Source organism: Lagenorhynchus albirostris, chromosome 9 (genome assembly GCF_949774975.1).
Source record: "Lagenorhynchus albirostris chromosome 9, mLagAlb1.1, whole genome shotgun sequence".
NCBI classification, from domain to species: Eukaryota; Metazoa; Chordata; class Mammalia; order Artiodactyla; family Delphinidae; genus Lagenorhynchus; species Lagenorhynchus albirostris.
The window spans coordinates 96,725,607-96,750,149 of NC_083103.1; the positions used below are offsets into that span (position 1 = coordinate 96,725,607).

At 48.2% G+C, this 24,543-nt stretch overlaps 1 protein-coding gene across 1 annotated transcript in view; it reads left to right on the forward strand.

Moving 5' to 3' along the window:
* The window catches only part of GRIK4 (glutamate ionotropic receptor kainate type subunit 4), a 311,751-nt gene extending 288,683 nt beyond the window's left edge, over window positions 1-23,068 (forward strand). The window contains exons 16-19 of the mRNA XM_060157982.1: window positions 1,075-1,300; window positions 5,272-5,400; window positions 18,955-19,073; window positions 22,369-23,068. Of these exons, the coding sequence (XP_060013965.1) occupies window positions 1,075-1,300; window positions 5,272-5,400; window positions 18,955-19,073; window positions 22,369-22,728 (834 nt within the window). The 3' untranslated portion in view covers window positions 22,729-23,068. The remainder of the gene's footprint in view (window positions 1-1,074; window positions 1,301-5,271; window positions 5,401-18,954; window positions 19,074-22,368) is intronic.
* The last annotated feature ends 1,475 nt before the right edge of the window (window positions 23,069-24,543 follow it).

Sequence of the window (24,543 nt, forward strand, 5' to 3'; positions counted from 1 at the left end):
CATATTTATTGTAATGAGTATTAGAAAAAACTATGCAGTGACTCTAACCTGTACTTTTATTTCTATTTCTGCACAAGATGAGGCTCACGTAGGCATTTACATTTTTTAAGTAGGCTGCATTTTATAAGTAGTGCTTAGACAAAGCAAGATTGGAGTAATGCACAAATGACTTAACATGTAAGGAAATTTAGATTAAGCCCAGCTGGTTTCATTGATCCCAGACTAGAGAGATCTCAGATCAGGACCCTTTTGGCTTCTCCGGGGTTCCCTTGCAAGGCTCAGGAGCCGGCCCCGCCACCATGGTGTGTCAGCTGGCAGGCTACCAAGGCAGGCAGAGCCGGGCCAGACCTAGGAGTAGTTTGCATTCGCTTCAGGCTCTCTAGGGAAGCAGATGCCCCTGGAGTCAGTGAGTGCCTATCCAACCTGTGACCCAAGAAGTTCATTATCGCACTAAACAAGTCCAAGGCCTTCAGTTTCCTGTTTCCCAGACAAGTCCCAGGGGTACCGGCACAGGGACCAGTGAAGACATCGTGCAGACACAGGGTTTGGCTAGACCCCCCGCATTCTCTCAGTCTTGTCGTTATTTGTAAACTAGAAGCCAACATTGGATATGTGATTGACGGATTAGTTTAGGGTTGATAGAGAAGAGCCGGCACTGCTCCTTCAGATGACGTCTCTTAAAAGTCCAGCATGAACCTGAGTTTGCTGCCTCTGCGCTGAAGGACAGTAGAGGACGCAGCCAGAATTTCCATTCTCACTTTGGTCAGAACATGGAGGTTGGCAATGGAAGATGGGTGGATGAAGCAGAACCAATGATCGAAGCAGTAGGCAGAGTTTACACACCTTCAGACCCTGTTCCTTCTTTGTCTTTGTAAAAGGTATCAAAGGCACGACCCTCTCCTCCTGCCATTCAGCAGTGACGTTGTGAGATGAAAGGGAACAGGTTCTTGAGTATAAGGAGGGGACTGGGGAGCAGAAGGGCCAGAATTTTAGGGGCCACTTGGATGCCCTTCCTTTCCGGGCCGCCATCTCCTTTCTCTTTCCTCAACCTGCTTCCTTGCGTTCTTTTCCCAGAATTCCCGCTATCAGACGTACCAGCGCATGTGGAATTACATGTACTCCAAGCAGCCGAGTGTGTTCGTGAAGAGCACGGAGGAGGGGATCGCCAGGGTGTTGAATTCCAACTACGCCTTCCTTCTGGAATCCACCATGAATGAGTACTATCGGCAGCGCAACTGCAACCTCACTCAGATTGGGGGCCTGCTGGACACCAAGGGCTATGGGATTGGCATGCCAGTCGGTATGCAGGAGAGGAACAGCCTCTTCGGGTAGCTCCACCCAGGCAGGCTCAGGGTAGCTCAAACCGTCGAATGCAGCCTTGAAGTCAACAGCCCCTGTTTCTAGAACCAGGTTCACAGTGACTTGAAATGGGCATTCTTAAGGTTTTCAAAAAAAAGCCAATCCACGTCCTTCCAAGTCATCAGGGATTAGTACCCAGTCCTTAATTATGGAAGGGCTAATTGATTAGTTATTAATAGATTAATTATTAAAGGGCACATGGATGCCCTTGGTGTATTCCACACCACACAGCTAGCTTGTGAGATCTGAGTTCCCCAGCCAGGGATTGAACCCAGGCCCTGGGCAGTGAAAGCATCGAGTCCTGCCCTTTGGCCATTTCTCTGATGTCCGACATCTCTACTAGCAGTGGAAAGGAGATGGAAGAGATGGTAGGACTCAAGTGAATTAATTTTGCTATTAGTGTCCCCGGTGAGAGGTTTACTGTGAAAGGGGACTGATGTGATCGGAGGAGATGGCTTTCACATCATCTGTGGATCTCACTGGTCCGTCTGCTCTGGGTCAGAGCAGGTAGCTGAGAGTGGGCAGGAAAGCTCTGGCATTCCCCTTGCTGACCGCGCCGTCGGTTTGTTATAGGAAGGTAGAGATGCTTGGCTTCCAGAAGGGTATCCCAGCTGTGCCTTGTAATGAATATCCCTGCTTTAGGCCTTCCCCTGCTGATGGTTCCTCCATCAGAAGGTGAGGGGGAGCACGTGTGTGACTTTGTGACTGTGGAGGAGGTCTGGAAATGTCCCCCAGTGTTTCAGACATGTACCCTTCCCACACACACCATGGAGAGCCACATTGTATAGGGCTGTCCTTTTCCAAGTCTGCCCTCATGCAAGGTTGTCCTGCAACCAAGCAGCCGGGGAAGAAGCAGGAATGGAGGAAATCATCTCATGTGGGGAAATTGGTGCACAGGATGTGCACCTTTGTTGGTATGTTACACACCACTTCTCTCCCTTTTGATTTTTCGAAGTGTAGTTGATTTACAATGTTGTGTTAGTTTCAGGTGTAAGTTAGTTTCAGGAAAGTGTTTCAGGTATATATCTATTCTTTTTCAGATTCTTTTCCCTTACAGGTTATTACAAAATATTGAGTATAGTCCCCTGTGCTAGACAGTAGGTCCTCGTTGGTTGTCTATTGTATATATAGTAGTGTCACACCCCTTCTCTTGATCGGTCCCTAACTCAGAGCTCTATAAATTATAGGCCTCCCTTATACCTGTGTCATGTAAAGGGCATGGGATGGAGTCAGGCAGATCTGGGAATGCACCCTGCTTCCTGGCTGTGGGGCCTTGGATAGGTTAGTTAACCTCTCAGAGTCTCAATTATCGCATTTTTAAATTCAGGTTTCTAATATGTACCTCAGAGGGTTGTTACAAAGGTTAAACTGAATAATCTGGCCTCACCACAGTGTTTCATCACACTTAGCCTGTTCGGGGGAACATTAGTGCCCTCCCCACATTTTCCAATGTTCCCTCTGTTATTTGATAAAAGCAGATGACTTCTTCAAGACTGATCAGAAACCAAGCCCATGAATATAGGCAATAATATGGTTCACGCTTGAACTCTGTCATTTCTGACCCTAGTAGTTCTGTAAACCGGAAGCCTCACTCAGGGCACCTGCATACCCTCCACTTAGCATCATATTTCATTGATTTCATTAATAATACAGATTATGGGCCCCTTTGAGACATTTACTGGTTGACGGTGTGTTTCAAGATGGTGGAGGGAAGCACAAAATGAACCTAAGGTGCACCTGGAAATACTCTAGCAATTTAATCAGTTAATAAACTGAACTGTCAAGTGCTTCAAAAGTTTTCATGGCACAAACCTGTAGAGTTGGCATAAAGCAGACTGACTCTAGAAATTCTCATCAGTAACCAAGGAAAAGGGGAGGCAAATGCATTGGTTCTGTGTCTGAGGTGATGCTGTTTCCATATGTGTTATCTTAGTCTTATCCCACCTGCAGGGGAGATGTGGTTCTTCCCATTCTAGAGGAGAGAACTGAGATTCAGAGCTGATAAGTTACTTGTCCAAGGTCACAGAATAAGTGGAGAGAAAAGCTGTGCTTGAGCCTAGGGGGCCTATCTCCAAATCCAGCATTTCACCTCTCAGACCGTGTTGCCAAACGGGTCCACCAGCTCGACAGGACAGGATAGATGGGGAAGGTGAGCTATGGGTTAGCCCAGGTTCTTAGATCAGGCTGGGGAGAGCATTAGTCGATTGATGGGACAGAATTTAGGTCCAGGAAAGATGAGCATGTGTGTCCTTCTTAAGTGGAAAGTAAGGGTGTAACTATGGAATAAGCAGTGTGGTTAGACCCAGGAAGATGACGAGAAACAGAACAAGGAATGAGATGGAAAATTAGTCAGCTAGTTTAGGAGCTAAGTGGGCAAACATGGAGTAAGCAGAATAATCCTTTCATGGGGCCCTTGGTGTGCTATTGAGATTGGGTTGAAGATGCCTCGAAAACTGCTTGAAATGCCTTGTTGGCTGGATACTTGTCTCTAAGCCTGGAATAGTCATTAGTCTCACCACCTAACACCATCTGTTAGGTCCAGTAGCCATTCACTTCAAATGTGTGTTAAACACCTGCTATATAATATATGAGGTGCTGTTGGCATTCACCCAGATCACATTCAGCACTGCAGGCCTGGGGTTTGAATGCCCAAGGGTTGTTGCATCTGTAGCAGGGAAGATTCTGTCTATGGAGTCATGGGCTGTTAGAGTGCTAAGAGATCTGGGAGCTGATCTAGTTCCTTACCTGTCAAAGTGCAGCCCATGGCCCAGCGGCAGGGCACCGCCTTGGAACTTGTGAGAAATGCAAAATCTCAGCCCCCACCCCCAGATCCACTGAATTAGAGTCTGCAGGTCGACAAGATCCCCGGGGGATTCCTGTGTGCATGAAAGTTTGAGAGCAGGAATCTATTTGTTCCAGCTTTTGCCTGTATCCTGCAACAAAGCCCTTTTCCCTGGGGCTTCTGTCCACATCAGGCCTTTACAGAGCTTGGACAAGAAAACTGAGCAGCTTAGTTCATTTCCATCCTCCTGGCAGCTTTTTCTTAATGATTTTTCTTAATAATTTCAGGCCTTAGCCTGTGCTGGGGCATCGAGCTTTCCATGGTTTCATTTAAGCCTGTTTTTGTGATTAAACCTACATTCCAGAACCAAAGCTCCTTGACCATACCCCATACGAAAAATTTAAAAAGAATTGCACTCAACAGAGCCTTCTGTCTGAGGAGGGAGAGAGGAGCGATGTAAACGGAGTAGTGGACGGGGCCAGGGGTTCTGGGGCACCCAGCAGGCAGCTGTGCGGGAAAGGGGGTGCCCCAGACGGATTCTCCACACAGATGGAAGAGAGGAAGCTTCCACCTCGCTCCGGGTGGCCCTTTTCTCATCGGTGGCCGCTCCGGGTAAACAGTTGTCGGGTGTGATGTAGTGAGAGTTACAAATGGCAGAGAAACTAATTTCAATAAAGTAGAAAATAGGCAACTGATTGCAAGGTTTGTGTCACAGAAGATTTCCCTCCTCGGCCTCCCAGGGGCAGGCGGACCGGGAGCTTTGCAACCAGCTTCCCGCGTGCTGGTGGGGAGGTGGGTTCACCCAGGTAGAAAGTGTTGGCGCCTGGGTGGGGAGGTGGGCGGCACAGCTGCCCGGAAGGCTGTCACTTGACCCATGCTGGGGTCTTGGCCGTGGGCTGGGCGTGCCAGTCAGCGTGGAGAGAAGGAAAGTAGAAACGCCTGGTGCCCTGCATGGCGCGGAGAGTCCTCAGTCTGAGCCAGTAGCGAGCCGTGCTCCTGCGGGGGGACCCCTGTCCCTCCCCTCCTATGTTACGTGGGCAGGGTGGCAGGGAGGTTTGCCGGGGAGGGAGCAGAGAGATGCAGACGGGGGCGCTCACGTCCTGTGTTCCGGGCTCTCCTGTGACCCACAGGCTCCGTCTTCCGGGACGAGTTTGATCTGGCCATTCTCCAGTTGCAGGAGAACAACCGTCTGGAAATTCTGAAGCGCAAGTGGTGGGAAGGGGGCAAGTGCCCCAAGGAGGAAGACCACAGAGCCAAAGGTAAGGGTGGCCAGGGCCTCCCCTCCTGCCTGGAGGACCAGAGCTGCTCGTGTGGCGTCCAAATTCCAAGGAACGCCAGGTTGAGAACAAGCCTCGGAAGGAGCTGAAGGCCGGGCTGGGCCTGGCTGGGCTCATCCCTGTCCCAGGGTCTCGGGCTTACTGTGCGGCATCCGCTCCCGCCCGCTCCCGAGTCCTAGAGATGCCACCCCTGCCACGCTTCCCGAGTCCAGCCACTTCTGCACCAGCACCACCTCTTCCCATGGCCCAGGCCACCAGCACCCCACAGTCATACGATTACAACAGCCTGGGCTCCTTTTCCCATGCTGGCGCCTCTGCACTGTTCTCTCCACCAGAAGCCAGGGTGATTCTTTGTAAGACGCACGTAAGGTTGCAGCCTTGGCCTGCGCAAACCTTCCAATGGCTTCCCGTCTCACTCAGAATCAAATCCGAGCTTTCTATGGCCTCCCGACCCTTCCTGATCTGTTTCCCCCTTTTCTTCCTGTTCCCCAAGCCTCCCAGCCCCCTCCCACCTCGGGGTCTGCACACTGTTCCCTCAGAAGGTCCCTCAGAGAGGCCGTCCCTCCCCACGCCACACATCTCTCCCCTTCCCTTGGGCTCTGCTTTTCAGAGCTTATCATTACCTGATAGTATAGTTTCTATTCATTTGTTTACTTTCTGCCTTTTCGACTAGAATGTAAGTTCCATGAGGGCAGGGTTTGTCTTCCTTACAGGGCTGTCCACAGGGCCTGGCACATGGATATTTTATTGAATGAATGATAAATACGGCTGGATAGAAAGCAGTCCCTGACTGACGTGTAGTTGAAGAGTGTCGAGGGTCCCTGAACACCCAGCATTTTCTATAGGGGGAACATATCCAGGATAGTCTCGGGGTACATCTGTTGTAGATCTGTGAATGCCTGTTAGTTATTTTTAGAATGCCCTTTCATTTTCAAAGTGTCCTGGCTTGCGCAATAAATCATATGGTCACCCCAGTAATCTACTGCAGCCTTGCTAAAACATGCAGCAAATTTACCTATGCACACTCGCCCCTGGGGAGGCAGCTGGGGAGTGAAATGAATGATGCTACTGCTTCCCTCTCTGCTCAGCGTGAGTGATTATCCGGGATGAGACAGTAAGGGGATGACTTTGTGTTTCTAAGGGTCTCCCTGTGCCTCTTGATCCTTTGAGGAGAGGGCTCAGGAATGTGGACCTACAGGGACAAGCCCTTTGTCTTTGGAGGAAATGCTGCCCCTTCCTTTGCAGGAACGGTGGGAGGCCACACCATTCTTGGCTCGCCACTCCCCAAAGGTCAAAGGTGGAGGAGACTGACTCTGTTTGTTCAGAGAAAAAAAGAAATGGGGGAGGTACAGAGAAAAGTATCAGAAAACTTTCGTGGATTTGGAAGAATGCACTAGATGTTGAAGGTGCCCAGGACCAGTATAGGAAAGGAAACGGGGAGCGGGACATTGCAGGCAAGAAACACCTTGGGGAGGATGCAGAGGCAGAAATCGGTGCAGCGGGCAGGGCTGTGAGTGGGGACCGCAGGTGGTGTGGGTGTGAGAAGAAAGATTCCCGTGGGGAGATCTGGGCTGCCTAGACGGTTCGAACCCGGGAAGGTGTGGATGGCAGGATGTGCCTCCACTGCCCCCTCCCCAGAAAAAGACGCATGGATTGAAAGCAGTCTGAATCTGACTGGGCCCGAAAAGTCAAAGTAAAGTGAGATTGTTGGTAGGATAATATATGTCCGTGTTTTTCTGTGGGAACAATGAACTTCAGAGTGGCGGGAAGGAGCGCCATCTTACCAAGGAGATGGAGGGAAACAGTAGTGGCTTTTGATCTGGAGTAATTTAAAATTTAGGGTTGGCCGAAAAGTTCGTTTGGGTTGTTCCATAACATCTTACGGAAAAACCTGAATGAACCCAATAGAAACAGAGGTGGACCTGGGACCCAGAGTGAAACAGGAGAAATGTCCAGGTTTCTGTTGCCCTAGAAGCCCCTGGTCGCCCTCCAGCTGCCCCTCCCCACAGTGGGTCGGGTGCCTTCCGTGATTTTGGATGGAGCCCTCAACACACTACGTGACAACACTTGGTTTCCTCTGCCCGGGTGATGGCACCTTAGATGTGGACCCGTCTCACCCGCTTCTGTGTCCCTGGCCTACCTACAGAGCCTGGCACATAGTAGGGGCTCTGTGGGATGTGTGATTAAAGCCACTGACCGGTAGCTGTCAAAAGCCACCAATTACTGTCCTCCTGGGCCACGCTAAGGTGGCAAATGAAACTGTGCTATGATGCTTTCCCAAGTAACCTTCACGCTCACAGCTCTCTACTCCTTTGAGTTGTTCCTGCCTCTGAACAGCTGACTGAACATATGCGGGGATGCAGGGATGCTGTAGATGCGGGAGGCCGGCACGAAACAGGGGGTGGGCAAGAGCAAGGGCTCAGAGGGGTGCAGGGAAGCCACCGGCCCCTCACTGGCCCCCCGCTGCCAGCTCTGTCTGCTCCGGGCCTCCCACCTCTTTTCCTTACCACTAGCTGTGGATCTCCTGGCTTTCCTTTCTTTTATAAACCTGACCCTATTTGATTTCTTTGAGCCTGTTTCCCCTCGAGACTCACTACTGAGTTGATCCCAACTGTCCAGTTTCCCCTTTCATCCTTGACTCCTAAGCCCAGCCACAGGCCCTTCCCCTTTGTGCCCTTATTTCTTTGTGTTTATTTTCACTGCTAATCTATAGAGAAACAGTTGGAGGGCAGCAGATTGACAAGGATGGGGAAGATGACACAGGAGCTGGGACCTTACAGTTTTCACTCAGGGACCTCAATTTAGATTGTCTCTCTCTCCCATTAGAGATTTCACCCGAAGCCCAATGGGCTCCCCCGTGCCCCACTCTAAGAATGGGGCTCACATATTTCCCTCCTGCCCGCCTATTTGTTCTGCTGACAGCCGCTGGGTTGGTTCTCTCCCCTGAGGCAGTGTAGACAGGGTTCCAGGTCACAGGCACTGGGTCAAATGGACTCAACCCCATAAATGGCCTTGTTAGATACACTGGGAAGCATCTTTAAGCCTCCGTTTCCTCCTCTGGAGAATAGAACTAGAAATAATCATGCCACCTCCCCGGGCTATTGTGAAGACTGAACTAGATAAACCATGTTAAACGCTCAGCAAAGCGCTGGCGCAAAGGAAATGAGAACCGATTTTATTCTAAAATCTAGGCCTAAAGAAGAAATTGAGGTCTGAATAGTACCCACAGCCACGAGTGCGCCCGTCCACTCCATGTTCCTCAAGGCTACATAGCTTTTCTCAGATGAACACTCAGGGCATTGGTTTGTCTGGTGATAGTTGTCCCCCATGGACTATGAAAATCTCAAGTGCAGGGTCTGTGTCTTATTTATTTTTCTATCCCAGTGACCAGCATATCATCTGACATTTCATCCGTATTTGATGAAAGGATGAACAAGTAACGAATGAATGGGCAATCATCTCAAGAACATCCAGACTGGTCCTACTTTTTAAGTCTTCTTTCCCCCAAACAGGAGCCCTGACACCCCATGTAGACCACTGTGTATCAGGCACTGTGCTGGGCTCTGAGAGTATGAAAAACAATGAGACATGGCCCTGCCCTCAAGGGGTTTAAAGAGAGGCACAGATTATCACTATAATGGTTGCACTGTAGGAATGCTTTCATAGAGCTGGACAGAAAGTGTTGTGAAGCCCAGAGAACAAAGTGATTAATTCTGCACAATAGTCGGGGAAGGTTTACAGAGACATTGGGCCAGGATGCATTCATTAGGAGTCACAGCTTTAGGAAGGTTGTGGAACAGAGTTGTCACACTCAGACATTGGTTTGGATAAGTAGGATGAGGTTGGAGTTAAGAGGGCATTGACAACAAGGTCAAGGCATATGGATAGCAAACCAGTATGTCCCAAACTTTCCCAGGGAAAGAATAGCAGAGGACCCTGAGTATGCATGTTTGGGGATCTGGGGACAGAGTCTAAAGCAGCCCAGCATGTTTGGAATTTCCTCTTCTGTTTTGTCCTAAAAACACATGTGAATTTTGCATCTGACAATGTAATAGGGGCATGTTTATGTAATAGAAAAATGCTTTTCACTCCTAGACTCTAAGTAAAATCAGTGTCCCAGGAAGATGCCCTGTACACACCCCAGAGCTTTGCATATGCCTTGGCACACTAACAGCACAGTGGACCGAGTTGGAGACATTGGTGGAAGACCTCAAAGGTTCTGGAGTGAGATGTGGCCTCAGGAAAGCAGGTGCTGTGGATGGGATTCTGAGCTGTCGGTGGCATTCATGGTCCCAGGGCACAGTCATTGCCTCGGGAAGAACGGAGTCCAGTTATTGGCTTTAAGTTCCAAAAGAAGTTGTTCCAACTCAGCAGAGACAATGTTCTTAGAAGTCACGGTTTTTGATTTGCTAAAAAAGTATCACTATTTTGGAATACAGAAGGCCAGTACCTGAAGGAAGCGTTGCATAAAGCTAACACTAGAAGTTCAACGAGCCAGGCCACCCAGTCTGCGAACCAGATAAAAAGATGCAGACCAGGAAAGGATATGTTAGAATGTGGCAGGTCCCTGAGAAGGAGCCTTGTGCCCTGCTGGGAGGGGGAGAGTGCCAGAGAGAACTCCTAGATTCGTTGGGGATACCAAGAGGTAAAGAGATTTTTGCTTACTTCTGGAGTTTGGCATGCCCCATAAATACGTGCCACGCCACGGTGGAGTGGGTGCGTGAGAGATGGCACATGGACCCAGGGCAGAGAGGTCCCAGGGACAGATCTGCATTTTCTGGGGCCCCAGACAAGGATATTGGAATTCTAAGAGGAATCTGGCATTAGGATGGGACATCTAACCCCACCCCCATGACACGTAATCTCCTTCCCAGCCCCAGACCTGAAATACATCCAGGAGTGAAGGGGGAACAGAGAAAACACCGTATTTAACTGAATATAAATCTGAAATTTAAAGTTTTTTGTTTGTTTTTTTTTTTTGCGGTACGTGGGCCTCTCACTATTGTGGCCTCTCCCGTTGCGGAGCACAGGCTCCAGACACGCAGGCTCAGCGGCCGTGGCTCACGGGCCCAGCCGCTCCGCAGCACGTGGGATCTTCCCGGACCGGGGCACGAACCCGTGTCCCCTGCATCGGCAGGCGGACTCTCAACCACTGCGCCACCAGGGAAGCCCCTGAAATTTAAACATAAAGAAATCGCTATATTTTTGGCAATCAGGTGGAAACGGGAGTTTGAGGTAGATGTTAGGTACCTTTATAGGAAAATTAAGCTGTTGTTTTTGCAGAGTGGTTGGCTTGGAATATTCTTCCCCATTCTACAGAATTTTAGGAAGACTGGTCTGACAGCAGAGCTCAGGATGGATGGAGAGGAGACACAGGGAAAGCAGGCTCCCAGCGAAGATGGAAAGGACTGATCAGGAGGCTTCGTTCCACTCTGCACTGGGGGACCGAATGTTCCCTGGCACGGAGAAGGGAACTGAGCAGATGAAGAGGGAAGATAAACAGTGGAAGACATCCTGCCCGGGTCCTGCGTGCTTCGGAAAATGCTAGGGTTCTACCAACCAGCCGATGTTAACTTGCCTTCATGCGGTCGTCCTTGGGAACGAGAGGGGGAGCTGTATTAATAAGTGGTGATGTCCAAGAGGGGTCTGTCTGGGAGATACTGTGCAAATCACCGTAAGAACCAGGGCTTCGGCTCCCCGCCCAGCCGCAGCAGCTAGTGCCAGTTTAATGCAGTGGCCCCATTTCTGCCATGGCTGAGACCCAAACCGACTATTACTCAGAGAGACTAAAAGGCTTCCTGGCTGAATGAAAGTCCACGTGACCTCCCCCAAGCCAGGCCAGAAGCACTAGCCTGGAAGGAACAGAGCCACTGCTTGGTCTCCCTGTGACAAATTAGCCATCGAACTTCCGGAATAAAACTCACTGCTCGAGAGACACCCCCCGTCCTGTGGCAGAAGAACAGGGACCAGTCTGGCCTGAAAGATCTCTTCCTTTAAGTCTTTCATGGTGGCCAGGAATGGAGCCGCAGGACCATGTTTTTTCTTGTGTCTCAAATTGAACAAAGGGCAGTCCTTTTCATCTGCTTTCCAAAGCAGCTTCCAGGGGATCTTTCTTTTCGTGGCTGGGATCAGTTGGCTTCCACGTGTGCCTAAAGAAAGGAGGAGGAGATGGAGAAGACAGAGAGGGATGGAGGTGAAGGGAACTGTGAGGGCGGTCCTGTTCTCAAGAGATCTCTGAAACTGAGAGTGACATCAATTGCAATGTACCAGACAATGTGCAGTGCCTCACATAATCCTTTTCTACTTCATTATCCTATTAAAATGTGAGAAATTTCAAAGGAAAGGATCTGCCGCTACTCCACTTCTAACCCAGTATTACAGCTCCGGTATCACTGCCAAATTCCAGAGAAGAATCCTAACATTGGGATGATGCCACCATCTGAGTCTTTTTGTCAGGTCTTACTTGGCTCTGGTGAGAACCTCAACATTACCCCTTGGCTTCATCTCCCCGTTTCTTTCCCTGCCTATAGCTCAGTGACCAGCTACCTGCATACACAGCTGAAAAACGCAATGGCAGATCATGTGGAAGACTGGAGAATTACAAAAAGAAGCAGGCTTCATTCCAAGCTGTTTCATTTTCTTCTGCCTTGTCTTTTCAAAAACACTTATTTTATTTATTTTCTCACTCAACTCCTATAAAAAGAAATATCGCTAGCCACTCACAGAGGCCAGCATCCCAATTCAAGGGGATTGGATTACCGAAGGCTTTGCAGAACAATTACCAGACAAAAAGGTAGTCGGTGAATTCCAAGGAAATTAAATACTTTTATCTTGAAAAACACAAGCTCACAATCAGGCTTCAAAGGAACATAAATACACCACCAGGCTGTGAAAATCAGGGTCCCCTTTCAAGGATGGAAAAGAGGCCGGTGGCATTGACTCACAAAATCCTTAGAGAGCAGGAAGTTTGCTGTCTGGCACGGCGGGAATGAAAGTGTAAGACATCTTAGCAAGAGCGGGGGCGAGTGATGAGGGGGGTTGGGGGAATCGCGGGGACGTTTTCCTTTCTCTTTCTTCCCTGGGGGCTCAGCTCTATTATCCTGGTTCTCTGGTTTCTCTGGAGAGGGCCAAGACTGGAAACCTGAATATGGGAGTTTAGATAGTGTCTCGAAGTGATGCTTGCCGAGGAAGCCTCTTCCTAATCAAATCAGATTGACTCTGCTGAAAGACGGGGAAACTCCGGGGGAGGGGGTGCTAGAAAGCGCGATCGGGAACAGAGGTGAACCATGGCCCAGTGTGTCTGCGTCAAAGGAGGTCAGCAGTTACAAAGACCACAGCCCCACTGTGTCTGGAAAGTGAGCCAAGATTAAGTCAATGGATCATCGATTCAGGCATTTGCTGTAATGTTCCCAAGGAGAGAAGGGGATTTTATAAGTGGAACTAGTAGCCCGTACATAGGTCTCACTTCCCCAGTCACTGGGGGTGAGGGTGGCGTGGTCCTAGGAATGAACTCAGTCACAGGGAGCCAGGTGGAGGTCTGTTATCACGCCCCTTGCAGCATGAGGGACCATGGGGGCCCCGAGTTCTGGGGAGAAGTGGTATGGGGGTAGGGATACGGGCTCATGCTCTGGCTTCCATCTGGACCTGGTACTTCCCCTCGCCAGCCCGGGCAAGTTCCCTGACTCCAGTACCTTGGTTTCCTGGTCAGGAACATGGAGGTAAGGGTAGTGCCAATTTCACAGGGCAACTGTTAGGACTGAATTAAAATGTTTAGCCTGGTAACCTGGCTCATAGTAAACATTCATAAAGGTCAGCTTTATTTTTATAAATATTAGCTGGGCAGAGTCAGATTTATCTAGATTTCACATCTGAGCTCTGAAGACTTTGGGCAAGTTCTTGAAGTTCTCTGAATTTCCATTTCTTTAATTGTAAAATGCCAACCGTGGACTTTCTTTATAGTATTTTTAATAATTGAATGAGATAGAGAACTTTTTTTTAAAATGAGGTGCTTGAGCTCATATTTTGATAAATTGTAAAGTACCTCTCCCATAACTTGTGTTTTGATAAATGGCAATATTTATCAGATGCCTCTACCATCCCTCTTCTATTCTGCATTCCTTTCTCTACCCTTCTGCCGTCGCCGTCTCCAGAACCTGCTAGGTCTAGTCAACAGATGTCATGGTCAATGCAAGAAGAAATGGCAAACTTAGTATTTCACAGTCCTCAGCAGGGCGAACATGACGATTCACTTTATATTTTCTGGGAAGGTCATACGGGTCGGCTCACGTATGGGCACGTGAAGTTGCTGTTTACAACAAATAAGTCCATGGAGATGGGCCCACTTAATGTATTTGCATGGATGTAGGTGAATGTAGCTCTGAATTAGGAAGTGCTGGAAAGTCAAAATGGTCAAAGAATCCATGTTTTTGTCACATATGTTCAATGTGGAAGATTGCCCCAAGCTTCAGCACCTAGCGTAGTGCTCAGCTCACGGGAGCTTTCTTGAGAAAGATGTGTTGACGAAAGTCAAAGACTAAATACACTGTCCCTTGACGGGATTGTGGTATAATGGTCTCTCCTCCCTCTGCACCTGCTCTGTGGCTCCTGTGACTCTGCCTCTTTGCTTCCCAGGCTCCCATTCAGAATGAGCTTTCCTGCATCGCAATTACAAATTTCCACAGTGCCATCTGGAGATATGAATGGGTTTTAAGGGCTGGGACACACGTGCACCTGAATCCAAGAAGCGATTATTTGCCAGTCAGAACGGAAGACAGAGCAGGTGGGTGGGTGGGTGGAGATTCAAATCTACTCAGAGATTCTCCCTTCCAGGTGGCCATTCTAGTTCTAGAGACAATGTTCTTCATTTGCATTTGTCAACTATCGTTTGTATTTGTGGGCAATCTGTGAGTGACACACCACAGTTGGTCTTCAATCAACCAGGAGTTTGTGGGGAGAGTTTGATTCCATTTCGGTTAATACAGTCTTATGGCCGAGGCCTAGCTGAGGCTCAGAGACTCAAGTGTCAGGAGAAAATCTCAGTTTCAACGCCATCTGTCTGGATGGCTTCTGTGAGGTCCCGTCTGAAGAAGGGAAGGGGGAGTGATGAGATGACTCCCCTGCAGGTGTGGAGGGCCTTGGGGTCAGCCTGGAGGGAGTCCACATGACAGGCTCCTCTGAGTGAGGGCTCTGAGCTGGGGAAGGCATTTGACTTCTAGGAGAATGACTAACGACAGCGTTAACGGAACTGCTGCTGCCTCCTAACTCCGCTTCCCGCTCCCCGCTCCATCTGTTTCTCAACTCCGACTCTGCCAGCAATCTATTCTTGCTTCCACTTTCCAATAAGTTCCTAAAGGCACCAATGGTATACAAGCCCCGCTCCTAAGAGGAGGGGGCCACTCAGCCAGGAGTCAGCACGCTGGAGCCAACACCGTGATTAACATGCTGGCCCTGAAACGCGAGAAGCTGGGAAAGAGAGGCTGTGGGGTGTTTCAGTGACTCATGGTTTCCACCAGCATCCTGTTCAAACCTGAGCTCCTCAAAGAAGCTTTCCCTGATCTGATCAAGATTATCCCAGCACAGATCACCTGTCCATTTATAACCCTATCCCATCCCCCCACACCTGCCCGCGACCACGTGTGGTCAAGTCCATGCTGTGGATCATCCACACCACGTTCAGTCCCACTCTGGCCAGCCACAGAGTGCAGTCTAGGCCACAGGCTGGGAGCACTGAACGAGGGCTGGCCCACTTTATGATTATTTTAAACAACATTTAATTAGGAATGAATACGTATCACAGTATGTATCCAAAGCTTTTGAGAATTCATGGTTCTGCACCTGGGATGTCCTTATCCTCTTTCTGTCAGCTCATTTTTTCAACAAACATGTATTGGGCTCTTACGACGTGCCAGGGGTTATAGAGTTGAATGAGACATGGCTCTTCCTCTCAAGGGAATCACAGTCTAGTGGGAAATCCAGATATATAACATGAAGCTAATTATTATTTTATGCAATATTAGAGTGGCATATGTTGTATCAGAAAGCATCTCTGATCAGAAAGATCACTCAGGCAACTAGGTGGACGGTAAAGTTGAGGAGGACACAGCTACAAGCAGGGAAATCACTTTGGAGATGCTGCCAAAGTCCAAGCAAGAGATGGTGGGGCCTTGAGCTAGGGAAGTGGTAGCAGAGAAAGAGAGAGAGAGAAGGTAAGAAATTGAAAAGGATTTAGGAGGTAAAATCAGCAGGACAGTGCATGGAGGAGAGATAAGAGGCCAAATGCAGGGAAATGGGAGAATATGCCTCAGAGCAGGCAAAGGCGATTGAGAAGATTGGTGGAGAGCAGAGAGCAATGGCTTCATAAAAAGCCAAGAAGGAAAAAAAAAAAAAAAAAAAAAAAGCCAAGAAGGGGGAGTTCCCTGGTGGTTCAGTGGTTAGGATTTGGCGCTTTCACAGCCGTGGCCTGGATTCAATCCCTGGTGGGGGAACTGAGATCCCACAAGCCTCGCAGCGTGGACAAAAAAAAAAAAAAAAAAAAAATGCCAAGAAGGGGGTGTGGTTGACAAGGTCAGGTGTTACCAGAGGTCACTTAAGATTGGGACTGGAAATTTTCTGATAGGTTAGAAACAAAATGTTCGTTGGTAACCTCAGTGAGCTTGGTTTTAGTGGTACAAGACAAAATTTCATGGGATGACAAGTGAATATCGGGAGAATAAAAGTGAATTCAGACTCAATCATTTTCTCCTTTAGATACCATAGACAGACCACCTAGCGCCTAAAAGATTTTCAAGTGTTCAAAATTATGTTTGAGATCTGAAAAAAATTAGCTTCAAAATGCAAAAAGAAAACTGCTAAATCAAATTAAGATGTGTAATTAACTATCTCCAAAATGTAACATTGTTTCGACTTCATTAATTTTTAAATTTAATATTCATAAAAACTTCATTACATTTAGAAACTTTTTTATTTATTTATTTTGCGCTACACGGGCCTCTCACTGTCGTGGCCTCTCCCGTCGCGGAGCACAGGCTCCGGACACGCAGGCTCAGCGGCCATGGTTCGCGGGCCCAGCTGCTCCGCGGCATGTGGGATCCTCCCGGACCGGGGCACGAACCCGTGTCCCCTGCATCGGCAGGCGGACTCTCAACCACTGCGCCACCAGGGAAGCCCTAGAAACAATTTTTTTTGGTTTGATTTTTCTCCTTTTGCAAACATTCTCTTGTATGAACGACTGCTGAGAAATCACAGCCAATTATACATTAACTGTTGCTTGCCACTCCGTCACATCAGAAGCAAAATTTTTAAAATGCATTTAACATAAGATGTGGGTGCATTTTCTCCTACTTGCTTTCATGTGGGATGGGTCTCCAAATGTTAGCCTTTTAAGGACTGTCTTAACATAGTTCTGATATAGACAGTTTCAAAAATCTTGCCTAGGGAGGGAAGGAAAGAGAAGGGTATTCACTAGACAGAGCTGGAGGGAGAAGGATTTTGTATTTTTCTTTAAGAAGGGAAAGACGTGAGTGTGTGTGTGCACTGAGGGAAAAGAGTCAGTAGGGGGAAAAAGGTTGGGGAGGGCTGGGATGGTGACTGAGGGCGACAGGGAAACCCTAGAGTCCAGATGGCCGAATTGGACTCGAGGAGGGGAGAACACCTCTGCAGAAACACGAGGGGAGGTTGAAGCCCTTCAAGGGGATCCTAGTCTTTTTCTACACCAGGCAGAGCTATCCCAAGTTGACAGGAAAGTCTTGTGGTACCTCACCAGTCACTTGGAGCTCTGTTTACCTGAACAGGTGGGCATCTTTGGTATCACAGTCATCACTTCCCCTTCACTGGGGAGCCCTTTCTCTACATGGGCTGGCTGGAGAAACTAGTTTGTCCATGATGCTCAGATGCGTGTCCCAATACCCGGTTCTCACCACCCCTAAATCTGTGGCTGGACACCCCAGCTATGTCCTTGCTGCATTCCCCCTTAAGTGGCCCTTTTGTCCCCGGATGGTCCTATGGTTAAAAGCCTTCTGCCCAAATGGTCCCAGGTTAGGGGGGCAGGTGAACAAATGAAACCCAAGCACCTTCCTCTTGGAGGGTAGAAATCTACTCCAAACGCTGTGTGCCTTCCCTTAGAACTGAGTTTTTAAGTCATCTCCTCTTTCTGATTATTCACAATAGAGGATGTCTACTCACACAGGTACCCAAGAGTTGGCTGTGTGGACCTGCAGACCAGAGTATACCATCCACTGGGTACATTCATGATGTAAGCCCTTGGAGCCACTGTAGCAGATTATTGGTGTAGGCAGGCACTGTGCCGAGCTGTGTTATTTTCAAAACCAAACAAAACAAAAAACCAACAGACAGCCATTTGAGTCTTTGTGAGAGAAAACCCAAGGAATTGTAAAATGGCTAGGTAGGGCCATTTTTCCAGCTTTCCAAAGTGTAGGAAGCAGTGTCAGATTTCTGCTTCTGATCCATGGCTCATCTCAGCGTTGTATGAAGCTGGCTTTCCCTGACACCGACATAGCTCTGTGTCCCATGAAGGCACTGCTGGTTGAACAAACACTCAAGTGTGCAGGCATTCCAACAGCGCAGGACATAAGCTTCCCTCTTGGCATTTTTCAGGATAAAAGATGCTCTTTGATTTATGATTGTGGCGCCTCTTGAATCAGGGTTTCATGTGTTTCTGACACTCCCCTAACGTTTGGGTTTCTCTAGTACCAAAAAAAGCATCCAATTACATAGCTAACTCAGTGTTGGACACAACCATATAACTCCAGAAATATGTATTGAGTATATATGATATGCCGGGTATCATGCTTGGCAATGAGGTTACAACCAGAAACTGCCTACCTTCAAGGAACTTAGCCATACACAGTGCTTCCCAAAATACCAATTTGCAAACAAATTTTAGGCCTGGCTGGAAAAGAATCCCTTGTGAAATGCATTTTAAAATACAGATTCCTGGGCCGCATCTCCAGAGATAGAGATTCAATATGTCTGGGGTGAGGGTTAGGAATCCATACCTTTAATGAGCTTCCCAGGTGGTTCTGATGGCAGCCAGGTTCGGGAACCACCTGGGATAAAACGTTTTGCTTTCCAAGTAAGTCTGTTAGTAACACGTTGACACAATTAAGTCAATGTAATTTTTTCTATCCATAGTTTGGTTACGACAGTTGCTTTATATGAAGCAAACACAATACTAGGAAGATTGATGAAATTTTTATGAAAGTGCTAGGATTTACTGGTATTTTGCTATCATGTCTCTATATGCTAAATCAAAATTTTCCTTAGCCCTTTTCTAAAACTGACTGACCCTCCCACCCCAGAAAGCTTCTCACCAATCTCCTCCACTTGCATCTAGAGCCCTTTCCCCTCTGCTACTCCAGCTATGCTGCATTTTTGGTTCCGAAGAATAATTATATCTCAAGGAACATGTGTGTAAAATGTCTACAAGACTCAGGTTCTGGTCATTCAGCATTTTTGGTAGAATGATTATGTCTCCCAGCTCTTTTACACTATTTTTTGTTCATTCTCACTTTCTTACAGGACTGGGAATGGAGAATATTGGTGGAATCTTTGTGGTTCTTATTTGTGGCTTAATCGTGGCCATTTTTATGGCTATGTTGGAGTTTTTATGGACTCTCCGACACTCAGAAGCGACCGAGGTAAACCTTCTAAGGGGTATGACCTATAGTATTGGCAAGCAGGGCCAAGTTCACAGGCTCACACAGGGACAAAGGTCATTTCAGACAGAACTTGTGAAATCCCACAGGAGGGTGGGGCACCCATGGAACAGCAGCACAGCGGAAAGAATCCCAGTTCCGAGGACAGGAGCTCAGGGTTCAGGCTTCATCACTTACTAATTATGCAGCCACAGAAAGGGCACATAACCTCTCTGGGCTTCAGATTCTTCTTTGAAACAGCCCAGCAAATAAATCTGTGAAAAATGTTTTATGAACAACGAAGACTTACACAACTATGATTTAAGATGTAGTGTTATAAGGGCAAACAGGCGAAAGTACCAGGTTACTAATGGAAACGATGGCTTTGGTTCTTCCATCTTAAGTATGTTTTTGCCTTGCAGGTAAAGCTGTTTAGAGATATCCCAATTCACGAGAGCTCCTAATGACATCTTCCTTCTCAGGGATTTTGAATAAGTTTAGTTCCCAAACCTGTGGCTTAGAAACTGGGTTAATATAAACTTCACACAGATGGAAGAGTCTGAGAGAAGGAAGACGACTTTACCCCATTCTATCTCCATTCCAGGGCACAAATCATTACACGCTACTTGCATTGTTTGGTTTTTGAAATATATTGGCCTCTATCTCAATCTCCCAACTCCTGATCGTCCTAAAATCTCCTTCCCTAATTGACAGCTCCTAACAGCAGATAACAGTACAGAAGAGTACAGCACCCCTATAAACCTAGGCGGTCCAGCCTCATGTAGGGCTCCATTCAACACTGCTGACCAGTCTTTTCCTTTTCTGTGCTCAGCCTCTTTCCCACTTCCCAGTAGGACTTCCAAGCCATCACCCACACTCCTCACGTCCCTTTGCTCCTCCATGACTAATTTTGCCTCCTGCCTCACCTGGAACTCAGGAGTGACCAGCCCCAAATTAAAACACCCACCTGAAAATTTACCCACAACTGGGGCCACCCCCAGGGCTTCTGCAGGTGTTCTGGTCATCCCTCCATCTCTGCCTTGTTCCCACCTTTCCTCAGCTCCTCTAGGATTATCCTTTTTCTCCCCTTTATTTATTTTTTTTGCCTGCTCTCTCCCCCAAGTCCAAAACTATGCTCATGTTTATCCATATCTTCAAATAATAGCCATGATGCTGTAGCTCTTGCCCTACCCCTCTCCTCTTGCAAGCCCAGGTGATCCGACTGCCTCTCTCTCCATGTGCTCGCCTCCCATTCGGGCCTCACTCCACGGCAGCTGGCTTCTCCCCACCCCTTCCCCGAAAGGTCATGGCTGAGAGGTCTGACCCCTCCCAATGAACAAAACCAAAAGAGAACCCACTGGGCCTTATTGGACCTCAGTGTGGCCCTTGATGAAGTGGACCGCTCTTTCCAGAACTCTCTCCTCCCTTGCCTTGCCTGCTCCAAGCTCTCTTAGTTTCCCTCCTCCTTCCCTCTCCAGCGTTACTGGCTTTCTCCTTCTGTCCACCCCTTAAATGGCTGTGCTCTTACCTCTTCCTAAGACCTCATTCAGGTGTTCCTGTCCCTGTGAAACCTTCCACAGTTCTCCTGCCTTCTGCCCTGGACCAGAAAGTTGCTCATTCCTCCTCCTTTCCACCACCCCTGTAACCAGCACATAGAGCACTTACAAACTGTGTGTCAATTATTTTCGTATCAGCCTGGCTACGAGACATTGCACTGCCTGAAAGTAAGGACTGAGTCCTTTGTGTCTGTATTTCCACTGCAAAGCACAGTGTTTGATACTTAGTTGACAGTCAATAAATATCAATATATGTCTTTATGTTCTTGTCACATATAACAGATTAGGCAGGTGGAGGTGTTTTTGTTGTAATTATTATTAGAAGCACAGAGAAGTTAAGTGACTTGACTACAGTTTCTGCTATTCACTAACAACCTTGGGTCTAGAATCCAGGTCTCAAGTCCTAACTCAGGCCGTGTTCCATTAGGGGATTCTACTTCTCTGTAGCTGCTTCAGGTAGAGGATCTGTGCACGCTGGGTTATTCTCCCAAGAGCTCGCCAGTGGTCTGGATGTACCTTGAAAAATTCAGTGAGGAGTTCAAGCTCTCCCAACATCTAGAAAGAAGAGTAAAGGCTAAGTTAACTATTTGACTATGGTAGAACAACTATCCTGTTGATAGAACAGGAAGACTGGAAGAAGGAACATGAAAGAACAGAAAGCTGCCCCTCCCATCGTAATGGGAGGAAGTGTCCTTTCCAGCACAGAGTAGAGAAGAAAGCAGAGCATGCATGTGCTCTGCAGTAAGTAGGTTTAGGTTCAAATTCTGGGTCAGCTGTTTGTTAGTCGAGTGATTTCTGGCAAGGTATCTAAATTCCCTGAGCCTCTATTTCCACATCTGTGAAATGGGTATAACAGTAGTAGTCGTGGTACAGGTTCAAGATTCTTCATCCACAATTCTGAAACCTCAACAGCTCAAAAAGTTCCAAGCTTTTTGTAAGTTTGATGCTAATGCTTTTGGTGACAAACCTTGACTTGGACTTGTATGAGGCTAATGTTTATGGTCTTTAACTCACCTGGTGTGAACGTATATTCATTTTGCTACAGAAATATTAATGTGTTTGAATACAGGGTCTTCCCCAGAGCCCACTGGAAGTGATACATATTTTATGTGCATTGTATTACCTTGTCAAAATTCAAAATATTTTGAAACACAGCTGGACCCAAGAGTTTCTTATCAGGAGATGGCAGAGCTGCAGGAGTAGATTGCCTTGTTTTTGTTATTATAGTTATTGTTAGAACGCAGCCTTTCCAGCCATAACCAGCTGATTAAAAGAAATGAGACTCTTTGGCCTGAGAACAGAATGTTCATGGAGACATGGTTGTTTTTTCACAGGCTTGAAAGACTGACATGCGGTAAAGGGATTATTTATTTAGTCGGCTTCAAGGTCCAAATTTAACTGGGATGGATGGATGAAAAGTTCAGGGAGAGGAATTAAGTCAGTAGAAGGAAGCAGCGTTTAAGGGTAATCTGCAAAAATGGTAGCGGCACCTTCCCAACATGGTGAGATCAGTGTCTTTGAAGCCGTTCAAAGACGAGACGACCAGCTGGCGGGATGGTATGGAGGATGTTTGAATATTATATAGCGGGTGGAAGTGAGGAGGTGGATTGAAAGACCTTCAAACATATAAGATGATATAATTGTGAAACACTGCACCCTAATCGCGCGCCTGAATGAGCCCGCAGGGGACCCTCGGGGGCTGGTCCTGAGAGGTCGGGCTGTGACCTCCTCGTGTCCTCCAGGTGTCCGTCTGCCAGGAGATGGTGAGCGAGCTGCGCAGCATCATCCTGTGTCAGGACAGTGTCCACCCGCGCCGGCGCCGCGCCGGGCTACCGCCGCCGCAGCCCCCCATCCCCGAGGAGCAGCGCCGGCCCCGGGGCACCGTGACCCTCAGCAACGGCAAGCTGTGCGGGGCCGGGGAGCCTGACCAGCTGGCGCAGAGACTGGCCCAGGAGGCCGCCCTGGTGGCCCGCGGCTGCACGCACATACGCGTGTGCCCCGAGTGCCGCCGCTTCCAGGGCCTGCGGGCGCGGCCGTCGCCGGCGCGCAGCGAGGAGAGCCTGGAGTGGGAGAAGACCACCAACAGCAGCGAGCCCGAGTAGCCCCGCCGCCGAGGATGCTCGGCTCCCCGGCCCGCTGCGGAGGCGGGATGCGCTGAGCCCGCCATACTGCCGGCGGGGCCCCCGGACTTGTACATCGTCCACCCTTCTCTCCAGATTTTGGATCCAGTAACTTTACAAAACGATCGAAGAGCCTGACGCCCCAGCCGGAGACAGCGCCCTGGTCCGGGGAGCTGAGACGCTGAGCCCGAGTGGCAGGGGACGCTCTCCCACCTGGCCACAAGCCCCCTCTTCCCGCAGTGGGCCTTTCCCTCCCAACAAAACTAAAGAGTCGGGGTGGGAGGGGTCCCTGCCCAGACCGTCTGACGGATTGGTGGCATCATCAGAGGAATTTCCCCCTAGGAAGGGGCCATTGTACCCTGGGTCTAGTTCTTACAGGAAAAAAAAAAAAAAATTAAACTCAACAGGGAAGTTTTTCTTTTCTGGATTTGTATATTTTTGTTAATGTTCTTTTCTTTTGTTTTCTCTGTTTCTCTCCTTCCCTCCTTTTCTTCTTTGTTGTCTCAATTCTATTCCTTTGTTTCGTTTTCTTGGAGGGGGAGGCTGGGTTAGGGAATTGAAGTCACAATAATCCCTGTTACCATTGTCCTAAATTTTAGGATATGAAGCGGCCAGTGCATCAGACAACAGATGCTGAACTCTCCTTTCTGTGTGGTGACTGGGGCCACAGGATATGTAGGAGGTGGTGAATTAGGTGGAGAATATCAAAGAAAGGTCCAGTAATTTTTTAAATGCCAAAACCCAATTAACTCATAGTTTACTGAGAGACCTTGAAATGCCTGGGATTTCAGAGGTTAATTTGTCCTTTCCTTCTCTCTCTTTTCGACTTTCCCTATGATTGGGTTTGATTTGGTCTTTGGTGAATGTGATCTCTGAAGAAGAGAGATAGCAGAGGAGAGTAGAAGGCACAAAGTATCCCAGGCCCTTGTTTAAGGAGCAGAGAGGGTAAATACAAATTTCCCCAACAGTGGCCTTGGCTTCAGCAGGAACGTGCTGTCTTCAGGTGGGGAAGGATGGGGCTGCCCTGCTGGTCTGGTGCATACTTTGTCAACTGCATCTCTTTTTAATCAAACTCGGTAGCTGCCTATGAAGCCAGACCCCCCAAGGCTATCATGGATTGGGTGATTTCTTGCTACTAGATGTGAGACCTCGGTGCAAATGTGTGTGTGTGTGCGCGTGTGTGTGTGTGTGTGTGTGTGTGTTTATTATATGGGAAGATCTCAAGTAATCAAGAATTTGCCAGGTTCCTGGGAGAGAGGTAGGGTCTTGTAGTCAATACACAGGCCTGGGAACTAGGGACTCTTGAGTCCTCACCTAAGCATGGGCAGTAGCCCCCCTTGTATGACTTTACATGAAGCATCTCGCTTCTCTTTCATCTACACAATCGGAGTTACTGATGCTTTCCAGGCTGTCAGATGCCTGCTAAGTACTTCTCTACTTGTGAGATGTTTGCAGTGTCGGGAGCACTCAGCGGGAGGGGTGAAGCTTCTCAGCAGCTGTTTGACCTTTGGTTGGCTTCGCCAGTTGGGAGTTTCACACAGAGAGTTTTCATTTTCTGATTGAACACAAATTCTATGCAATTTCTGTTTGTCAACTTAGAAAATTCAGAGGAGAGAGAACTAAACAGCCACTAGGGCCATCTCCCCCGCTGTCACCACCTTGAATCAAATTGTCCTCACGTTGTTTCTGTTCTGAACATACTAAAATAAAGACACCTTTGCAAGACAACGAGCTTAATTCCATGTTTTTGCCGTCGACATTAGGTCGACATCTTTGTGCCAGGATTATTAGTTAGAA